The 21,885-nt window shown below is 35.8% G+C and overlaps 1 protein-coding gene across 8 annotated transcripts in view; it reads left to right on the forward strand.

Moving 5' to 3' along the window:
- Window positions 1–21,885, forward strand: part of AKT3 (AKT serine/threonine kinase 3) — a 412,039-nt gene that overhangs the window by 235,198 nt on the left and 154,956 nt on the right. For all 8 annotated transcript variants that reach the window (XR_012475745.1, XM_074222894.1, XM_074222895.1 and 5 more), the window contains 2 exons: window positions 2,926–3,070; window positions 16,300–16,431. Coding sequence is in view for 7 of the 8 variants with exons in the window: in XM_074222894.1 (XP_074078995.1) it covers window positions 2,926–3,070; window positions 16,300–16,431 (277 nt within the window). In the remaining variant the exon portion in view is untranslated. The remainder of the gene's footprint in view (window positions 1–2,925; window positions 3,071–16,299; window positions 16,432–21,885) is intronic.

Here is a 21,885-nt window from a genome sequence, read left to right on the forward strand (position 1 = left end):
GATTTGAACCCAGGTACTCCTGACTACAAGGCTGGTGCTCTATTCACTGCGCCACCTAGCCGCCCCCAGGAAAATAGCTTTTTAGAAATCAAGTTCTTTTTCCCATCTCAAGTTTTCTACTTTAGTTTTTCCTCCATTGTTACCAAAGTGAGGACCAAGTAAATATATCTTGGGGGCAGCTGGGTGGCACAGTGGATAGAACACCAGCCCTGGAGTCAGGAGGACCTGAGTTCAAATCCAGACTCAGAAACGTAATAATAGCCTAGCTGTGTGACCTTGGGCAAGTCACTTAAACCCCCCCCACACACACACATTGCCTTGCAAAAAAGCCTTAAAAAAAATGTGATAACTATATCTTACTTTGGTTTTTATGCCTTTCTGCACTTTTCCAGGCTTTTTAGACTTTCTTTCCTTCCATGACTCTATATTCCAGTGGCACTGACCTTCTTACTGTTGCTTGAAACAGATACTACACTTCCCAGTCCTCTTTTTTCACTGGTTTTCCTCCATGCCTGGAAACAACCCTTCTGATTTGTGCTTCTTGGGTTTCCTGGCTTCCTTTATAAGGTCACAGATAAATTCTCGCCTTCTGCAAGAAGGCTTTCCAGGTCCCCGTTAAGGCTAGCAACATCTTTGCTCTGAAATTATTCTCCAGTTTACCCTGTGTATCTATTATAGACTTATAGACCTTTGTCATCAGAATGTAAGGTTCTTGAGAGTGAAGGAGTGCATTACTCTTTCTGTATCCCCAGGGCTTTGCACAGGGCATGACAGAGTGAGACCCTTAATACATGCTTGGGAATTGACCAAGAGATACTTCTTCCATTTAAGAACTCAGGAAATCCTTCTGTTTTTTGAATTATAGCAGCAAGTGGTTCAGATGGCAGAATGCTAAGCCTGTCCTCAGTCAGACATTAGGAACTGTGTGATCCTGGAAAAAATCACTGAATCTCTGCAGGCCTCTTTTCCTTATCAGGAAAATGAAGATAATATCAGAATCTATGTCCCAAGACTGTCATGAGAACATAGCCAGCACCTGGTAGATACTTGTTCCTTCAACCCCATGATCCCCTACACACACACACACACACACACACACACACACACACGCACGCAAAAATTTAGTCTTCACTGGTGATTTGACCAACAATCTCTTGAGTCCAGAACACATAGTTCAACCACACTAAACACCCAGTAATCAATAACAACTATGCTTTTTGAAAGACAAAACAGTATTATTTTCTTTTCTTTAGTGGCTGTCTTTATCTCTTCTTTGGACAGTTAACTCAAAGGTTGAATAGTCACCAAACTATTGTTGACATTTGACTGTGTCTTTGCAGTTACATTTGTATATGAATATCAGATGTTTGGAGAATTCATTATACTTTTTCAAAATAGAGAAATCAGTATTGCAAAGATAGAACTAAATTGAAAAGATATTTATTCTCTCTGCACTGTGGCTTTCCTTTCTTCTTGTTGGGAGTGAATGGAATTACTACTCAGATTAATCAGAAGCTGTAGCATTTGAAAGTTAGTATTGGGGCAGCTAGGTGGCACAGTGGATAGAGCACTGGCCTTGGAGTCAGGAGTACCTGGGTTCACATCTGACCTCAGACACTAGCCGTGTGGTCTTGGGCAAGCCACTTAACCCCATTGCCTTGAAAAATCTAAAAAAAAAAAAAAGTTAGTATTGAAAATTTTTAATTTCTTAAGAAGCACAGAGACTTCTGGACATCATGTATGTATGATTTTTTAAGGGAAAGGACTGTTACATTACCTAGACATGATTCAGAGTCAGTGTGGCCTACCTCTTTCCTTATGTTGTTGAGATTTTTTGTTTGTACTTTTATTTTTGCTTTCCTTTTTAAACATGCTGGGTAACTTTCATTGTATCTTTTCCCTTCTTTGAACATGTGTTTCCTTCTCTTGCCCTGTCTTTTCCTTTAAACCATGTTATGCAAAAACCTTGTGATTTGACCATTTAAATAGAACTTGTGATAAGATTGATATTTTTCTGCCTGGTCTTTTTGTTTTAGAGCTTTCTTATAATATAAGATGCTTTTGGCTTAGTCCATATAGTTAATTTAGATTGATTTCGGTTGTAGATTTGTTGTATTCTTAAACATTAAAGATGAATTTGATTACTTATTTGAATTTGATTATTTATTATACCATTCAGCTTCATCCAGCATTTGAAACTCAAGATGGCCTTCATAGTTTTGTTGAGCTAATAGAATCGATCAACCTTAGTTTGATTGATATAGGAAGTGAGTTCAAATGGTCTTGATTTCTAGCTCTTAGCACAAATAGAATTTTCAAAATAGTATATATAAATTTTAAAACTTAAGCTTTTTAAAAAACGTGTTCAAGGGGTGGCTAGGTGGCACAGTGGATAGAGCACCGGCCCTGGAGTCAGGAGTACCTGAGTTCAAATCTGACCTCAGACACTTAATAATTACCTAGCTGTGTGGCTTTGGACAAGCCACTTAACCCCATTTGCCTTGCAAAAAAACAAAAAAACATGTGTTCTTTTACACTTCTAGCTGGGTAATACCAAGTAGAGATCCTGTTCATGGTTTCCAGAAGGACCTACTTATAGCCAAAATTGAAAATTTGATGCAATAAGTCACACTGTAAATAAATTTATTATAGATAATTGAGAATAAATGTACTGCTTTTCATATTTAAAATTTTAAATTATTTTTTCCAGAGCCCTACTTTTTGATTTCTTTTAACTTCTTCCTTCCCTCCCACCCCATACTTAATAACCACCAACCTTCAGCCTCTAATGCTCTTTTAAAATGTCTTCTCTCCAAATGTGAGTCATCTTAGATTAGTTTTTTAAAACTAGTTCTGCAACTGGAAACTATTTGCACCTTTTTTCTAATCTTCTATTAATAGGAAATTTCATTTACTTATTCCTAGGGAAGAATGGACAGAAGCTATCCAGGCTGTAGCAGACAGACTTCAAAGGCAAGAAGAGGAAAGGATGAACTGTAGTCCGACTTCACAAATTGATAATATAGGTGAGGAGGAAATGGATGCTTCAACAACTCATCATAAAAGAAAGGTAGGAAAACAAAATTATGACTTGTTAGACTACTCAACACATCCCTAATTTGCCTGGAAGAAATATGCTAAAAAGTGCTATTTGTAAAAAGGTGTCAGTCAGTTACCATATGATACACAAACATATGGGATAGTTCTGTTCAGGTGAGGCTAAACTCTCTCATATTGTTTAAAAACAAATTGACTGCAATATCACTTTGTTTCTGTGGTTCAGTACCTTTAGCACTGAATGCTTATGTAGTTTATTGTTGAAAAAGTTATGACTGATATGCCAAGATGCAAAAGGATACTGTTAAGTACTATACCACTTTATAATTTGAATTTTTCTTCTTGTTTTTAATAGTGTTTTAGAAACTTGGAAATAAATGTCTTTCCCTAATGACTTGGTCCTTTTCCATTTGGCATTCTATGTTCTTCAGAAAGCAGAAACAGAAATGATTGTGGTTTACTTCCTTGTTGGTGTCTCTGATGTCAATAGGAAAGTGAACAGTCTGGGAAGTAGTTGTTTTTTCCTTATAAAGCCGCTTTCCCTTTGCCAATGTGGGGTAGAAAAAGACTTTTTTTTTCTTTTTTTGCTTCAATCTACTGAATAATGGCTGTCAGTTTACACATATTTATTTCAGTGATCCATCCCCCTCCTCCCCCAGGATTATAGAAAATTAAGAAGCAAATAACTTTTATAGAAAATATCATTTTGAGAAATACCTAAATAAGTGTTGTCATTTTATTTTATATAGTTTAGGCTCTGAGAATCCTTGGGAGGAAATATTGCTTAGGTTTTGTCACTGATAGTCTCGTCATCTTACTGTTGGAAAGGCCCGCACAGATCCCTTAAGAGGATCTTCTATCATTGGGAGCACTGAAAACTTGCAGACCTTAGGGATTAGCTCTGAAAATAGCAGTTCAAAAAACCTGAAACTTACCACAGTGTTTCCCCAAAGTAAAGAAATACACTGGAAAAATGAACAAATAACAGAAAATGAAATTGGCTAATGAAAAATTACTGTAGTGGCAGTGAATAATAAAATATAAACTTAGAAGACAAAACTACAAGTACTGCCTTAAGGAAAAATGCCAATTGGACTCAAGGCCAGCAAGAATTCTTAACAGAATAAAAGAAAGAAATGAGTGGTAGAGGAAAAATTGGTAAAAGAAGTGGGACTGAAAATTATGAAAAGAGACTTAACCTTTTTGTAAAGGAGTTTTAATAAAATCTTAAAAAACAGAATTGAACTTATTAAAAACCAGAATTGGCCAAGGGGGGGGGGGGGGAGATAGAAAAGCTCACTAAAGAAAATAGAATTCAGCACCTGGAATCTAATTGCAACTTGAAACTTCAAGACAAATTAAACAAAATCAAAAGAAGAAAAAAAGAAGAAGAAAATGTGAACTGTCTCATTGGGAAAACAATTGACCAGGAAAACAGATCATGGAGAGATAATATAAAAATTATTGGACTACTTCTAAACCATAAACAACAAAAAGAACCTAGACTTCATATTTTAATTAATTGTTAAGGAAAATTTCACTGATATCTTAGATCCAGAGAGTAAAATATAAGTGGAAAGAATATACATATCATCTTCAGGAAGAGACCCCAAAGTAAAAACTCCTGAGATTATTATAGTCAAATTTCAGAGATCTCAGATCAAGAAGAAATTATTGCAAGGAGTTAGAAGAAAATAATTCTTATACTAGATTTAGGAACTTCTACAATAAAGAAGAAGAAGAAGAGAGCTTAGAATATGATATTCCAGAAGGCAAAGTAGCTAGAATTACAACCAAGAAAAATCTACTCGGAGCAGCTAGGTGGATAGAGCACTGGCCCTGGTGTCAGGAGGACCTGAATTCAAATTCAACCTCACACACTTAATAATTGCCTAGCTGTTGTGATCTTAGGTAAATCACTTAACCCCTTGCAAAAACTAAAAAAAATAGTCTACTCATCAAAACTGAATATGATGCTTTAGGGAAAAAACTGGGGATTTAATGATTGAAGATTTTCAAACATTCCTGATGGAAAGATAAGAGCTGAATAAAAAGTATGACATTCAAGCACAAGATGGATGCAAATACAGTTAGTAATCATAATTGTGAATGTGAATGGGTTGAACTAAGCTATATAATGGAAGTAAATAGAAGAATGATTAGAAATCAGATTTGAAAATATGTTGTATACCATAGACACCCAGCATTAAAATGAAAGGCTGGAACAGAATCTGCTGGGTTTCAACCAAAGTAAAAAAGGCAGTAAGTAAGCAATCACAATCTTAGTCAAAGCAAAAGCAAAAATAGCTCTAGTTTAAAAGAGATAATCAGGGAAGTTAAATTTTGTTAAAAGTTACCAAGAACAATGAATTAATTTTTAAAAAGTTTACAAAAAGTTTCTTTGGTAAAAGTCTTGTTTCTCAAAATTATCGGGAACTGAGTCAAATGTATAAAAAATAAGAACCATTCCCCAGTTGATAAATGTTCAAAAGATATGAACAGGAACTTTGACAAATTATGGTGTATGAATGTGACAATGCTATTTTACTTTTTAAGAAATGACAAGGGGTTGGTTCCATAAAAACATAGCAAAATCTGTATGTAGTGATGTGAGTGAAGAAAGAACCAGGAAATCAATGTTGTAATCATGATCAACTTGAAAGACTGGGATATTCTGATCAGTGGGACAAGCTAAATGGTACAATAGATAAAATTTTAGGTTTGAAATCAGGATGACTCATCTTCCTGAAATCAAGATCTGGCCTCAAACATTTTATATTGTACACCCCCCCCATGTCACTTATCCCTGTTTGCCTCAGTTCCTCATTTGTAAAATGAACTGAAAAAGAAAATGGCAAACCATTCCAAGTTAGCAATCCCCATATGGGGTCACAATGATTCATATACAACTGAAATGACAGAATAACAATAATACTGATCAGTGTACTGGTTCAAGACAATTTAAGAGGACCTATATTGAAAAAATACTATCTAACTCCAGGAGAATTGAAATGCTCTGAGTGCAAAATGAAATGCAATTTTCTTGCTTTTTTTTTCTTTTTTTAAAAATATGACTAATATCAAATGTGTTTTGCATGATTTCACACACATAATTGATATAGTGTTTGCCTTCTCAGTGGCTTGTGGAGGTTTTTAGAGGGAAGGAATAAAAGAATATTCAGAATAATAAATAATAAATTTTTAAAAAGGAAAAATGTCATCAAAATAAGGAATCATTTCAATATACAAAGAACAGAATGGCCTAATTTGAACTAAGGATTTCCATTATATACAGTTTTTTAAAACATTTTAACAAGGTAATTTAAAGAAAAACTACCCAGTTCCCTCCAACTCCAGTTCCCAGTGTAAAAGGTCTTTTTAACATCCTTGTGAAGTGATTATTCAATCCCTGCTTAAGCACATTTGGTGACTTTGTTATCTAAAACCATTTAGTTTGTCACTTAAATTCTTCCTCATGTTGTCTTTCTCTTTCTCCCTTTTACATCCATAGGTCAACATTTTGCTATTTGAGCCTTTGCAGCCTATGAAAATAAATTATAATTACTTTTCCTCATGGCAATTCCTGTCATGTCCACTCTTCCTCATAGCTAAGCCTCATATATTCATTTAACTGATCTTCAGATGACTTTTTGTTTCAACCCCCTGACTGATTTTATTGCTTTCCTCTGGTTTTGTGTATCTACTCTGTTCATACTAAAATTATGGTGAACAGACCCAAATTGCAGATGTGTTCTAAACAGTATGCAATTAATAGACTATCCTCCTTGTTCTGAACATTATTCTTGTATTAATATCTTGAATGAGAACTCTTAGTATTTTAATATAAAAATTATTTCTTAGCCACATTTTTCATATAATAGTTTTTTTTTAATTTAGAACCAAGTTTCATATTTATATTAGCAAATTTAACTTGGATTCCTATTAGATTGGTCCCATCATTCCAGCTTATGAAGATCCTTTGGTATCTTAATTTTTTTTATTCAAAATAGGATCTGGTCCCCCTTACCAGCTATCAGCAGATGTTATAAGCATGCCATCAGTGTCTTCATCCTAAGCATTGATAGAAATATTTAGCATGAAGGAGCTAAGGACAGAACCCTATCATCCCAGTGTTAGTTTTTTCAAGTTAGAATTTTTCTATTAATCAGTTTTTGAATGGAGTTATTTAGGTAACTAATAATCCATCTGATTTTGCCCCTCCTTCAGTCTTCTTTTCTCATTCGTCTAATGCCTCACCACTCTACTTGTGGGTATTCTTCAAAGTTCTGACCTGACCTGGGCTCTCTTCTCTCCTCTGTCTGTGTTCTTTCTGTAACATCCTCCTTTCCTGTTAAGTTTTGCTCTCTGTATACATGTGATTCATAGGTCTATCACTCTGGTCCCAGTCTCTTTATTAAGCTTTAACTCCCCTTTACCAGGTGCCTATTTGATGATTCAAACTCCACCGGCCCAAAGCACTGTTTCGTTCCAAAGATCCCTCTTATGCTGAAGGTGCCACCATCCTTCCCACTGTTCTAGACTGTCTGCCTCCCTCTCTCTCCCATATTCCTAATCAGTTACCATATCTTCCTCTTTCCACCTCCACAAGGCCTCTTACAGTCAGCCTCTTCTCTCTATCCACACAGCTGTCACCTTTGTTCAGGACCATATTAGTCAATTTATTTTAATCAGTATTTTTAACCTGCCTCCTTATGGCCTAGGCACTGTACTCTTCCCCACAGAATATCCAGTCTAATTGTGGGGACTACATGCAAACAAATATATAGGAAATAACTGCGTAATGATGTTTATCCTTCAATCTCAAAGAAGATCATGACATCAGGGCAGTGATGCCATGACAAGCATGTGAATTGAATTTGAGCGATTGGGGGCCATGCTAAGTCGCCAGTCCCACTTTCTCCTCTAGAGCTGTCTGGGTCCAGTGGCCAGTATGAATCAGGAGGACTGGAGATGGCCATGGCTTCAAGGCATTCTGGGTCAAGTGATCTGCCTAAGGTCACACAGCTAGTAAGTGTCAAGTGTCTGAGTCCTCCTGAGTCCAAGACCAGCAATCTATCCACTGTGCCACCTAGCTGCCCTAATACTGAACTGTACAGAGAAAGCACTGGAATGAAGTGGGCTTTTAGCTGGCACTCAAAGGAAGCTAGGGAAGCCATTAAGTAGAGATGAAGAGGGAGAGCATTCAAAGCATGAGGGAAAACCAGAGAAAACGTCCAGAGCCAAGAGATGGGCTAACTTCTTTTTTAGAAACAGAGCCAATATTCCTAGATCTACAGGTATGTGTTGGGAGTCAGGTATAAGACTGAACAGGTAGATAGGGGCTACTTTGAAGGAATTTGAATATCAGAAGGAGTATTTGTTTTGGTGATAATAGGGAGCTATTAAATTGGAAGAGGATTGACCTGATTGAATCCATGCTTTAGGAAAAGCACTTTCTTGACTTTTTAGAGCTAGATGGAAGCTAGGGAGAAGCCTGAGGGTGGTAGACTCAATAGCAGGCTAATGCAGTAATCTAGGCATGAGGTAATGAGAGTTTGCACTAGAGTTGTATCAGCATCAGAGGAAAGAAGTAATTTTATAGATGAGATGTCCCAGAGGTTAAATTGACCAAGCCTTGGCAACAGCTTGAATATGAGGGAGTGAGAGATACTGAGGTGAGGAAGAGTATTACATATATTATTACAGTAGCCTCCTAATTGGTCTCAAGTTTTTCCCCCACTCTAGTCTAGCCTAAATTCCAGTACTAAAATAATTTTCCTTAAGATCTAGCCATCGAGCCGTGAGATTCTCCTATGGAATAGCTCCTTTGACTCCTGGTCTAACTTTTCTGTTCGCATTCATCTTTACCTTTCTGAAACTGTTTCATTTAGCATCTTATCCTTGTCACTCTTTTCTCTCTAGGCTTTCCTAACATTGCTCTCTCTTAGTTCTCCTCCTGACTATCCTTTACTTTCGTTTTTTAAGTCATAACTTGCTAATAACTGCATTATCTCACAGGGCTTTGAACTGTAATTTCATCTTTCTCCTCTATATTATTTCATTTGTTGTTCTTAGCACCTCTCATAGTTTCAATTATCTTCTCAGTTCTGATGATTATTAAATCATTTTATCCAGCCCTCAAGATCTTTATTCCATTCTCACATTTCCAGTCACCTACTGGACTTCTTGGATTGTATTTTCTATAGATGTCTTAAATTTAGCATGTCTAAAGCAATTAATTATTTTTTTCCCTAGACCATACCTTACTCCTACCTTCCTTGTTTCTATTGAGGACACTGGCCTCTGCTTCATCACCCAAGCTTGCATCTCTGGTGTCATGCTCATCTCCATACTCTTACCTCTCACATCCAGTTTGGTGCCAAGGGCTGTCAGTTTTACCTTTACTAGCATCTCATGTACCTTTGTCTTCTCTGACCATTGTCATCACCCATCATCCTAAGTGATTACCTCATGCCTGAACTATGGCAATAATTGACTAATTGGTCTCCTCCCCACTCCAATCTCTTTGGCTGTCAGTACTTTTTTCCCCTCAGATGTAAATTGGGCACTGTCATAACTTTTTTGCTTTCCCTATCACATTTTCAGTCTTTTCCCATTTTCTCCTTATCCCCTGTCCCCCATATATTCTGTGATCCAGGAACACTGTTCTCCTTATTATTCCTTGAGCAAGACTCTTACCTCCCAATTCCAAGTATTTTCATTGACTTTTCCTATTCTTGGAATGATCTTTCTCGTCATCTCCATCTTCTGTCTTCCATAGCTTACCTCAGCTTCCAGCTGAAATCTCACTTTGTCTACAGGAACTTAATAATTATTCTTGATTCTGGGTCTTCTCTCTGGTTATCATTCCCAAACAATTCAGAACACATTTCTTAGTGAATCTCTCTCTCATTAAGGCTGCATTGTGTTGTTGGTCATGTACTGGACTTGGAGTCAGGGAATTTGGATTCACATCCTGCTTTTGCCATTTTTTATTTTTTGTGAAGTTAATTAAGTATTAATTAAGCACTCTTGGCCTCACTTTTCTCATCTGTTAAATAAGAGATTTGAACTAGACAAGAATTTTAATAATTAATGTAGTTATCAGAATAATTCCTTTAAATAAGCATACTCTTAAAACCATCACTATATATATATGTATATGTATATGTATATATGTATTAGGGAATGACAAAATTAAATTACATGTATGACATCCAGATTTTAAAATCAAATTCTTTTGTGTTTTAACTCAATATTTTTAACAAACATTAAGAATATTCTATCATTTTGATAGGAGGGAACAGGAAAGAGAAGAGACTGAGACTCACAGCTCTTTGTGCTTAGTAGATGCAGGAGTGTATAATATCTAGGTAGACAGACATTTAGTACTAAAATGTTTCTGTGGTATATTTGCCTTAGTAATTAATGACAAATGAAAGACTTGTCTGGAGATATTGTTTGACAGAACTCATCATGGTAGGTTTCCTCTGCCATTGTCTGCTCAGGATTGACTGAGAAAGGAACCCAGAGTTCTTTACTATAAAATATTTCCCACATATAAAATTATAACTTGCAGGATTTGGGATGTATTATTTACTTTTTTGGACAACTTCTCTGAATCATAGATTTTTTTATACTAAGCAGTATCTTATTTTCTTTGCCTAAAAATGAAAATAAAAGTATTTATTTATAATAGTTTGAATTGTCTTTTACTATGAATATATTTTTTAATTTTGACTTCTCAATCAGCAAATTAGATTATAGATCTTATTCTTCTCTTAGTTGTGGTGCTTTTTCTTTTAATTTTTCTTTTGCTATGCTTTTGAAGGGAATATGTACTTTCCTGGACTATAAAAACAGTCAAAAGAATACAAAGGATATATACCATTATGATACTTATAAATAATAAGTGATAATAAGTCTTCAACTTACCAAAATATATAACTGGAATTTAAATAATGAAGTCTTTTTTATAATTTTATTTATTTAAGGCAATGGGGTTAAGTGGCTTGCCCAAGGTCACACAGCTAGGTAATGATTAAATATCTGAGGCCGGATTTGAACTCACATCCTCCTGACTCCAGGACCCGTGCTCTATCCACTGCACCACCTAGCTACCCTTAATAAATTCTTAAGCTTAATGATTGGAAGATTGAGTTTAAGGGAAGTTTTTATTCTTTCAATTTAAAATATAAGTTTTCGTTGTCCTTTGACACTTTTCAGAAGGGAAATCTTTTGTTACCTAAGCAGTGTATCATGGTTAGAATACTAAATCAAGTTACATTCAGATTGCAAAATTCAGGCAAATACTTTGTAATTTTGGCAGAATATGAGCATTTGGTAACAGTGATGCTTTTTAAATATTCTGAAGAGTTTTGTCAAAATAGAACTGAAGTCTGTTTCTGATTTTGTCACTAGGATTTTTTTTACTAATATTTATTGCTATGCAAAATGCATATTTAAAAAAAAGGTTGACAGTCAAACTGACAGAAGCTGTGAAATTCAGAATTAAGCCTGTCATACTTTCTTTTTTACCTTATTATACCTAAGAATTGTAGTTTTATAGTAAATTATCATATCCCCAAAATTATTTCATCTTTTCTCTGTGAATTCCAAAACATTCTATAGATTTTTTATTCATTCTTATTATATCTGTGAACTAGGTTACAGTGTAATGATTGCATCATTTTTTAATAAGTATATTTAAAACACATTAGTATGCACATTTTTTGGAGTGGAGATCTAAAATGAAATTGTGTTAGGAATAACTGTAGTTATACTCAATTTCTTTATCTAAAGTGAAAATAAAAGTACCTTTTTTATAATGGAGGTTGGGTTATTCTCATAAGGATAATTTAGGGAGCATGAGTCTAGAGGCCCCCTGGAAGCTTCTGGGAACACTCTGGACATGGCAACTCCATAGCTGGATGGCATTTGAAATGCTGAAACACTACATGGACCAAAGAACCAAGGAATCCATCTTATCTGCCACTATACAGTAATTGTGTCATCATGTTTCTAGAATTCCTAAAAGTTTCCAGGGCACCTTCTGACTCATGTTTCTTGGTATTTCCCCTTTAAGCCAATTTGGCCTACATTAGAATCAGTAAACATTTATTAAGTGTTTACTGTGTACCAGCTACTAGAACAACTGCTGGGGCTACCAAAAAAATGCATAAGGTGGTCCCTGCCCTCAAGGAGCTCACATGAGGCCTGATGAAGTAGAAAAGGATCTAGGAAGCTATGAGTTACAAAGTTGAATTCATCTTCAAGAGTGATGAGTTTCTGGAGATCAGCTGGGAGATCAGGAGGTGCTCCTGGGGGGCTCCCCTCAAACAGAATGACTGGGAGAAAGTTCCAAGATGTCCACCCCACTATCCAGTGCAGTGATTGCAGAGGACATGCATGTGATTTTCAGAGGTGATTTCATTTTGATGGATGGTTGAGGTTCTGGAGAAGCTCCTTTCACTCTACATAAAGCATACCATATATTCAAATTATGTCATGGATCTTCTTTCAACTATTTTAGATATTTAGGTATTCATTTTTAATTTCTTATCAATTGAAAATTGGGAATGGCCATTAAATAAATATCTACTTTCTGCACTGCGAACTGAATATTCATAATCAGTAATATTTAATTATCATCAGCAAAAAATATAATACTGTTATATAAGGCATTTTTTGGGAAAACTGAGAGTGTAGAGGCTAAAAAGTAATAGTGAGTATCATACTTTAGGAAAAATAAAATAAGTATTTAAAAAAAGATAAAAACAAACTTACTTATGATACCTATTGACTGTAGGATAAAGTTCAAGAATCTAATTATTTAACCCTTTCTCTTATCACTACTATGTTTTAAGTGTCAAGTGTCTTAGGCTGGATTCAAACTCCTGTCCTCCTGACTCCAAGACCAGTGATCCTTCCACTGCAACACCTAGCTTCCCACTTACTAATTGTGTGACCTCAGGAAAGTCACTTAACCCTGATTCCCTAGAATTCAGGGCCATCTCCAGTGATCTTAATTCGTGTCTAGCCACTGGATCCAGATGGCTCTGTACACCCTCACTCAAATATCCAATTCGTGTGTTGTGCCTTCACCTCCCCTGATGTCATGGTTCTTTTCAAGAACAAAGAACAAATATCATCATTATTATGCATTAAACTTTCAGGCTACCCAAAATCAAAATCCTGTATATTTTTCAATTATAGAAAAGTTTAAATGCTACCACTTTTTTTAATTGTATGATACATTACTAAATTGAAAATTTTCTCAGCATTTAAAACTCTTTCTAGTTGATCTTTATCAACTATTCCAAAGAAGATCTTGAAAATGAATTGCAGAAAGAAAGTCTGAGTTAACCAGATTTCTAACTTCTGAGGAATTTCTGCTTCTAAGTGGTATATTTAAAATTGTTTTTTTGCTATTTTATTTTTCCCCAGTCACAGTAAAAACAATTTTTAACATTTATTTTCAAAACTTTGAGTTCCTCAAATGCTATTTTTCAGAGAGTCTTCCCCAAACTAGCTTGACCTGACTGATATTTAACTTGTGGGCTTTTAGTTTATATTTTAACAGTTTAGACATACACGTGCATACTCAATACACACACACACACACAGAAACACACACACACACACCTGCAGACTATTGAATTGTGTCTTACACTTTTTTGTGTCCCCATCAACAACAACAATAATAATGATGATGATGATGATGATGATGATGATGATGATGATGATGATGATAATAATAATAATAATAACAGCTAATACATTTTTATAGCATACCAGATCTTGTGCTAAGCACTTTATTATCTCATTTGATCCTCACAACAACCCTGGGAGTTAATTGCTGTTGTTATCTCCATGAAACATTTAAATGACTTCCCCAAGGTCACACAGCTAGTAAGTTTCTGAGGTCAGATTTAAACTCGGATCTCCCTGATGGCAGACCCAGTGTTCTATCCATTGCAACACCCTCATAGAACGCGGTATGGTGTTTTGATTAATAAATGTATCTTCGCGCATTTTTCCTCAAATAAAGCTTTAGTCATTTATTTAAGAAATACTTATCAGGCATCTGTAGCATACTAGATATTGTGTTATCAGAAAAAAAAAATGTAACAAACCTTACCTCAAAGAACTTACTGGGAAAACATGTCCTATAACCAGAAAAGTCATCATAAAAGATATAGAGAATACAAAGCAATAGAGGGGAGAGTATTTCTTTTTTTAAATATTTTATTTATTTATTCTTAATTTTGTACAAATAATTTTTTTATATATTACTAAAATATTCTTGTTTAAGAGTAAACGTAATACCCCTCCCCCAAGAAAATATAGATCCACATAAGCAATCAATTAAAGGGGAGAGAAATTAAAATCAAAATAATAATAATTGTAGGTATGGCCATATGGCACAGCGAATGGAGCACCAGCCCTGGAGTCAGGAGCACCCAAGCCCAAATCCGGCCCCAGACATCCAACAATCACCCAGCTGTGTGACCCCATGCAAGCTACCCCAACCCCATTGCCCTATAAAAACAAACAAAAAAAGACCCAAAATAAAATAGTAATAATAATAGTAGGGGTGGCTGGGTGGCAGACAGATCACTGGCCCTTGAGCCAGGAGCACCCAGGTCCAAATCCAGCCTCAGATACCCAACAATCACCCAGCTGTGTGGCCCCAGGCAGGCCACCCAGTCCCATTTGCCCTGCAACATCCCCCAGAAAACAACAATAAATGTGCTTCAGTCTGTGTTCCAACACCACCAGCTCTGTCTCAGGTGGATCACATTCTTTAAGATAAGTCCATCACATTACTTCCATATTTTTCCACCATTGCCATTGCTGATCGCAACTCCCTCCATTCATACTTCTCTACTACCATGATGTATATATTCTCTCTCCTTTCACTCTGTCTCTACTGTAGGGTAGCTGAGTGGTACAGTAGACAAATCCTCAGCCCCGGGGCCAAGAGGCCCCAAACCCACATACCACCCCTTACCCAGCATCCACCTGGCCCTATGGTCCCAGACAGGCCATCCAATTCCAGCCCCTTGCAAGAAGTAAAAAAGAAAATGTGTTATATCTGACCACTCTCCCCCCATGGTCCATCCTCTCCTCTATCACTCACATCCCCACCCCTTCCCCCTGTTCCCCTTCTCTCCTTCTTACTCCAGATGTCTATACCCCATTGAGTATATATGCTGTTTCCTCTCCTAGCCACCTCTGATGAGAACAGAGATTGAGGGGAGAGTATTTCAATAAGGAGAAAATAAGAATGACCTCATATAGGAAATAGCATTTGATTGGAGCCTAAAAGAAAGCTAGAGATTATAAGAAAAGTTTTTTTTTGGGGGGGGGGGGGAGATGGGAGACAGAATTATATATGTTTTTTGCCCTTCATTCTTTTTTTTTTTTGCAAGGCAAATGGGGTTAAGTGGCTTGCCCAAGGCCACCCAGATAGGTAATTATTAAGTGTCTGAATGCCCTTCATTCTTGAAGAAGACCATGACATTAGGAAGGTGATCATGGCAAACACTTGAATTGGATTTGAGTGAGGGGGCACTGTGCTAAGTCTCCAGCCTCATTTTCTCCCCCAGAACCAGCTGGGTCCAGTGGCCAGATATGAATCAGGATGACTAGAGATGACCCTGGATGTGAGGCAAGCAGGGTCAAGTGACTTGTCCAAGGTCACACAGCTATTAAGTGAAAAGTGTCTGAATTGGATTTGAACTCTGGTCTTTGTGACCCCAAGGCCAGTGCTTGATTCACTGCACCATCTAGCTGCCCTGATAGAATTAAATAAATGTGAGTAGGAGATGGAGTATCCTGAATGGCAAAGATATATATACACTTTTGGCTAGATCCCAAAGTGCATGAGAGAAATTAATATGAAATTAAACTGGAATCATAGGTTTGAACCAAATATTTAAAATCTTTAGATAATAATTTGAGGTTTAAGTCATATTTTACTGTCTCAGCTACAAAATATTAAAACATCAATATCCAGTACTCAGAAAGTTGTGTTGCATTAATTTTATACCTAAATATCTACTTGTTTATAAACAATTATATACTATCAAAGTGACTATATTGTTTTTCTGATGTACCTTTAAGAGAAATATAAAACTTCCCCAGGACTGATATCTATAAAAAGATCTTTAAAGCAATTCAATTCTATGTTGATTCTATAAACAATTCATTACTCATTTTTCATTTGTCTCTTTCCAGACAATGAATGACTTTGACTATTTGAAACTATTGGGTAAAGGCACTTTTGGGAAAGTGATTTTGGTTCGAGAGAAGGCAAGTGGAAAATATTATGCTATGAAGATTTTGAAGAAAGAAGTAATTATTGCAAAGGTAACCTTTCTCCCTTCCCTTCAGACAGTTTGTTTTCTGGAATCCTTGCTTTCTCTATCATATTAAAAAGTTGTGCTTCCTTTAAAGTATAATCTAATTTTAATATTTATTTTACAATTTGGAAAACATAATAATTATATGACTATTGACATTCTTACAATATAATAGTTTCAATTTTAAATATGTAGAAATGCAACACAATTTTCTGAGTTACTTATTATGTGAACAGTACTAAAATAATTTGTGTTAAAAAGCACTGGCATTCTGGATTCAGTATTATGCAAATGGTCCTATAATAATAATAGACAAGAAATGAATGTTTTAAAGAAAAATTTAAAAGTAAAAAAGTTTATTAAAAGGAGTAGATTCATAAAGAATCTTGGAAATTATTGTAGTAACTTTTCCCTAGCATTGATTTATTTCTAGAATAAAATTTTGTCATTTTAAAAAAGGTACTCACTCTACCTTTCCCTGTGTACCACAAAATGATTTTCATTCTAATCTATATTTCTGTTTATGAATCATTTGAATATTATGTCTTGACCCTGAGATATGTGGTTTCATTCCTTGTATCAAACCATGTCCTTGATTCCTAAGAATGTTTCAGGCTTTCCAACTTTTTTTATTGCCCATTATGTATGTGTAAGGCTTCACACTTGGTGCTTGGAGGAGATATAATCTGGAAATAATTAAAACATGTTCATTTCTTCTAAGGAACTGACGATCTCCGTGGGAAATTAAACAGATACATATAATTCATACGCATCAATAGGAGCTGAGCCAGCTTCTTCTTTATTCTTTTCTTCTCTGAAGGAAGCTAAAGTGTGCATCCTTCATAGGGTCTCCTCCCTCCCCCCCAACAAGCAACCAAATACTGTATGAACTTCTAGAATAGCAATTTTGACTAGGGATGCAATGTGGAAGAAGAATCAGGTTACTGGTACAGACTAAGTGTTATGCTCTAAAAATTTGGGAATGAGACTGGGCTTGACTGCATTTAACTGGACTGACCTGAACTGAATGAGAGTGAAGGAGTTATTCAAAATGCCTGGGCCATGTTGAAACACAGGAGTTATGAATTTTGTTGGAATCAAGCATACCCCTCTGAGGCTGAGGTGAAGCACTCAAGCTGAATCTCTAGGAAAGAGAGTACTTGTAAATGAGACCATGAAAATTTCTTATGGTGCTATGAGTTAGTGATATGTTTTTTAATTTCATAGGGGACAGTATTTTCCAAGTGCTCTGCCAAGGATGCAGACCTAAATCCTGCCTGTGTTCTTTTGTGATTTAAATAAACCTGTTCTAAGTTTAATGCCTTTTGTTTAGCTGAGCACTTGCAGGGGAGAGGAAGACCCTTGGAAAGAAATAAGACAGGTTAAGTGTTAACTCTTTGAGCCACCTCAGTGGTTTACTCTTAGTGTTCGATATATAGCTAACATGTTCTCCCTTACCCCTCCATTTCTTTCCCCTTTTCATTTTCTCAGAACACTAGTTCATATAAGTACCTATCCCCCTGTAATTGTAATAGTATAGAATGCTTTCTGCTTTTAGTTTCCAGGAAGTTTATTCAGGAGAAGAAAGAGGAGAATGTGAAGAATAAATTATAAACGAGGAAACGTGAAGGACGATTGACTTATATGTTAAAAATCATAGCATAAATATATTAGAAGAGAGGCAAACCATATATTTCTCTGGGCTATGGCTGGGTGAATTCTTAATCCAGTGAGATGGAAGCAACTACCAAAGATAAAATAATTTTGATTGCATAAAGTTGAGAAAGTTTTGCACAAGTGGAGATGATTATGTAATGGACCTGGAGTCAGAAAGATTTAAGGTCAAATCCAGCCTTAGGTACCATGTGACCTTATGAAAGTCACTTAACCCCTACCTTTCTCAGTTTCCACATATAGTAAATGGGGATGAAAGTAGCACTCACCTCCCAGGGTTGTCGTGAGGATCAAGTGAAGTCATATTTGTAAAGCCCTTAGCACATAGTAAGTTTTATATAACTGTTAGCTATTGTCATATATACATTAAAAAGGAGAGAAGAATGAATTCAGCAAATGGACTCAACATTTTCCAGCAGATATGAGGCCAGATTCTTAACTAAAGAGGTCAGGGAGAGAGAATCAGGTTTAAAGGAGTGATAAAAATTTTTACAAAAGGCACAGGGTGAGTGGGATGGTAAGTCAGTGAAGAATGACAACAATACTAAAGTGAAGGCCTAATTGATATTATATAAAGTCAGTTTGGTTTCATTATTTTCTCCAACTTCATTCAGCACCATATGACTGGGAATAATCCAAGACTTGGGGTTGACAGGGTAAGAACAGAATGATAGGATAAGAAGTAAAGGACTTAAGAGAAGAGGACAATGTGGAGTTGAGCTGGCTTACCAAGGATAGGAATAGGGAAGGGAAGACAGAATAGAGTTGAAAGCCTTGGGAAAAAACCAAAGGGTTGAGGGATTAGAGGTCACAGTGAGGACCAAGAACAAGGTTTAGGATTGCAAGAAATATTGAGAGGTGGAATATCAATAGATTGTGATCAGATAAAGAAATTTCATAGCATGAAAATGGAAGTAGAATTAAGATATTAGTACTATTTTCTCCAAAGAGTTCACTGCTAGGTATAAACCCCAATAATGTCACTGACAAAAAGAATACATATCCATATATTTATCACATTTATGGTAGCAAAGAACTGGATGCCAGTAGAAACCAAGTTATTGGGAAGTGGATAAATAAATTGAGTTACATGAATGCAGTAGGATATTATTGTCCTGTAAGAAATTATAAGCATCCTGAGTACAGAGAAGATTATATGAAACTGATGCCAAGTGAAGTAAGCAGAGCCAAGAAAATAATATACACAATGATTACAACCAGAACAATAACTACAAAATAATTCAAACTGAATATCACAAAATTATAAAGGACAGGCTTGGTTTCAAAGTAGAAATATGAGACAACATTTCCTTCTCCTTTGCAGAGGTGGGTCCACAAATGTGGAACATTGCATATAATTTCAGGTTTTTATAATATATTCAACAATTTTGGTGGTTTATTCCCCCCTTTTTAAAAAATATTATTAAAAGGGATAGTTCTCTGGGAGGGAGACTAGCATCCCCCTCAGGATGGATATAAGAATATGAAAGAAATGATTTAAATAAAAATCTATTTTAAAAAGTAGGAAGGGGGGCAGCTAGGTGGTGCAGTGGATAGAGCACTGGCCTTGGAGTCAGGAGTACCTGAGTTCAAATCCGGCCTCAGACATTTAATAATTACCTAGCCATGTGGCCTTGGGCAAGCCACTTAACCCCACTGCCTTACAAAAACTTTAAAAAAACGTAGAAAAGGGAAGCTAGGTGGCACAGTGAATAGAGGGCTTGGTAAAGGAGTCAGGAATCATTTTTGTTAATTCAAATCTGACCTCTAACACTTATTAGCTGTATCTCTGAATCCTGTTTGCCGATTTCTTCATCTGTAATGTATCTCCAGTATCTTTGCTGAGAAAAATCCCAAATGGGGTCTTGAGGACATGACTGACATGACAGAACAAGTAGAAAGGCAGAAAGATGAACAGGGAAATTGAAAAAACACCAGAAATTAGATGATAATGGAAGAAAGAAGATTCCCTTAACAAGGTAAACAAAAGATTTACAAAGTTTGTCTCCAAGCTGGATCTCATCATCCCCTATGCCCATATCTCTCTGTTTCATCTCCACTCCAATTCATTCTCCATTCAGCCACTAAAATGATTTTCCTAAAGTGCAGGATCAGTTAATGTTGCCCCTGCTACTCAGTAAATTCCTGTTGCCTCCATGAGCAAATCCAAAATGATCTGTTTGGCTTTCAAAATCCTTCATAATCTCCCCAAGTTTCCAGTCTCCTTTACCTTACCCCCTCAGTGACATTGGCCTCCTGACTGATCCACAAACAAAGTTCTGGGCTTTCTGCCTAGCTGTCCACTGTCTCTCCTCTGTCTGACTGTTGACATCCCAGGCTTCCTTTAAGTCCTTACTAAGATTCCCTTCCTTTATAGGAAACCTTGCCCACCCCTCTTTTAATAATTTCTTATTTATCCTGTATATGGAGCTTGCTTTGTCTATATTTGTCTCCCCCATTAGATTGGAAGCTCCTTAAGGGCCAGGACTTGCTTTAGCATCTTTTTGTGTTTCCACTGCTTAGCACAGTGTCAAGTACATTGTAAGTGCTTAATGTTTATTAATTGATTGCTTGGTTTTGATGTGCTAATAAATTAAGAAAATTATATAACTAGAGAAATACCTAGAAGAAAAGTCAATTCCCCTGAAGAGTTGATCCCCCAAGAGAAGATGATGCTAAACTCTAGGTAGAAAATAATTTTTGATCCATAGAAAATTAAACCCTGTGGTAGTTTGACTTCTTGCTTGAAGAGTTTTCAGACCATTGTGTATTAACATTACAATAAAATGATAGGCTATTTTCCTGAGGCATAGTTAGATAGATATCTGTAAATAAATGGTGACAGATAACTTCCTACTTCTCCTAGATTTCCACAATATATTTCTGCTGATTCAAATAAGCACAAATGGTAATGGTAAAGGTATCTAAAAAGTATTACTAAAATTTATGAAATCTTGGGCCCCAACTGAAGTCCTTAAGGTCTTTTTCATCAATGAGTTAATCAATCAAGAAATGTTTGTTAAGCACTTTCTCTGTTTTAGAGAAATGTTGTAGATACTAGGAAAACAAAGAGAAAAATAAATCAATCTCTTTTTTTTTAATTTCACATTTTATTTTTCCCAATTACATGTAAAAATAATTTTCCCCATTCTTTCCTTTCTTCCATACAGCACTCATTGAGAAGGTAAACAGTTTGATATGTTATATATGTGTTCAGTCATGCAAAACATTTCCATATTAGTCATGTTATAAAAGAAAACACAGACCAAGAAACCCAAGAAAAATTTTTTTAAAAATTTAAAAATATGGTTCGATCAGTTCATATAAGTCTTGATAGGTTTTTCTGAGAGCATCTTGCTCATCATTTCTTATAGAACAATAGTATGACATAATCATATACCACATCCAGCCATTGCCCAATTAATGGACATCCCCTCAATTTCCAATTTTTTGCCAGAAAAGAGCTGCTGTAAATTTTTGAACATATTTCCAAATTGCTCTACATAACAGTTGAATCAATTCACTACTCCACCAACAGTGCATTAGTGCCTCAATTTTCCTATGTCCTCTCTAATGTTTGCCATTTTCCTTTTCTGTTCTATTAACTAATCTAATAGGCATGAGGTAGTACCTCAGAATTGTTTTAATTTGCATTTCTCCAATCCATAATGATTTAGAGCATTTCCTTCATCTGAAAAAAACTGTCTTCATATTTTTTGATCATTTGTCAGTTGGTTTATGGCTTCTATTTTTCTAATTTGATTCATTTCTCTATATGCTTGAGAGA

Source organism: Macrotis lagotis, chromosome 2, assembly GCF_037893015.1.
Source record: "Macrotis lagotis isolate mMagLag1 chromosome 2, bilby.v1.9.chrom.fasta, whole genome shotgun sequence".
Classification (NCBI taxonomy): domain Eukaryota; kingdom Metazoa; phylum Chordata; class Mammalia; order Peramelemorphia; family Peramelidae; genus Macrotis; species Macrotis lagotis.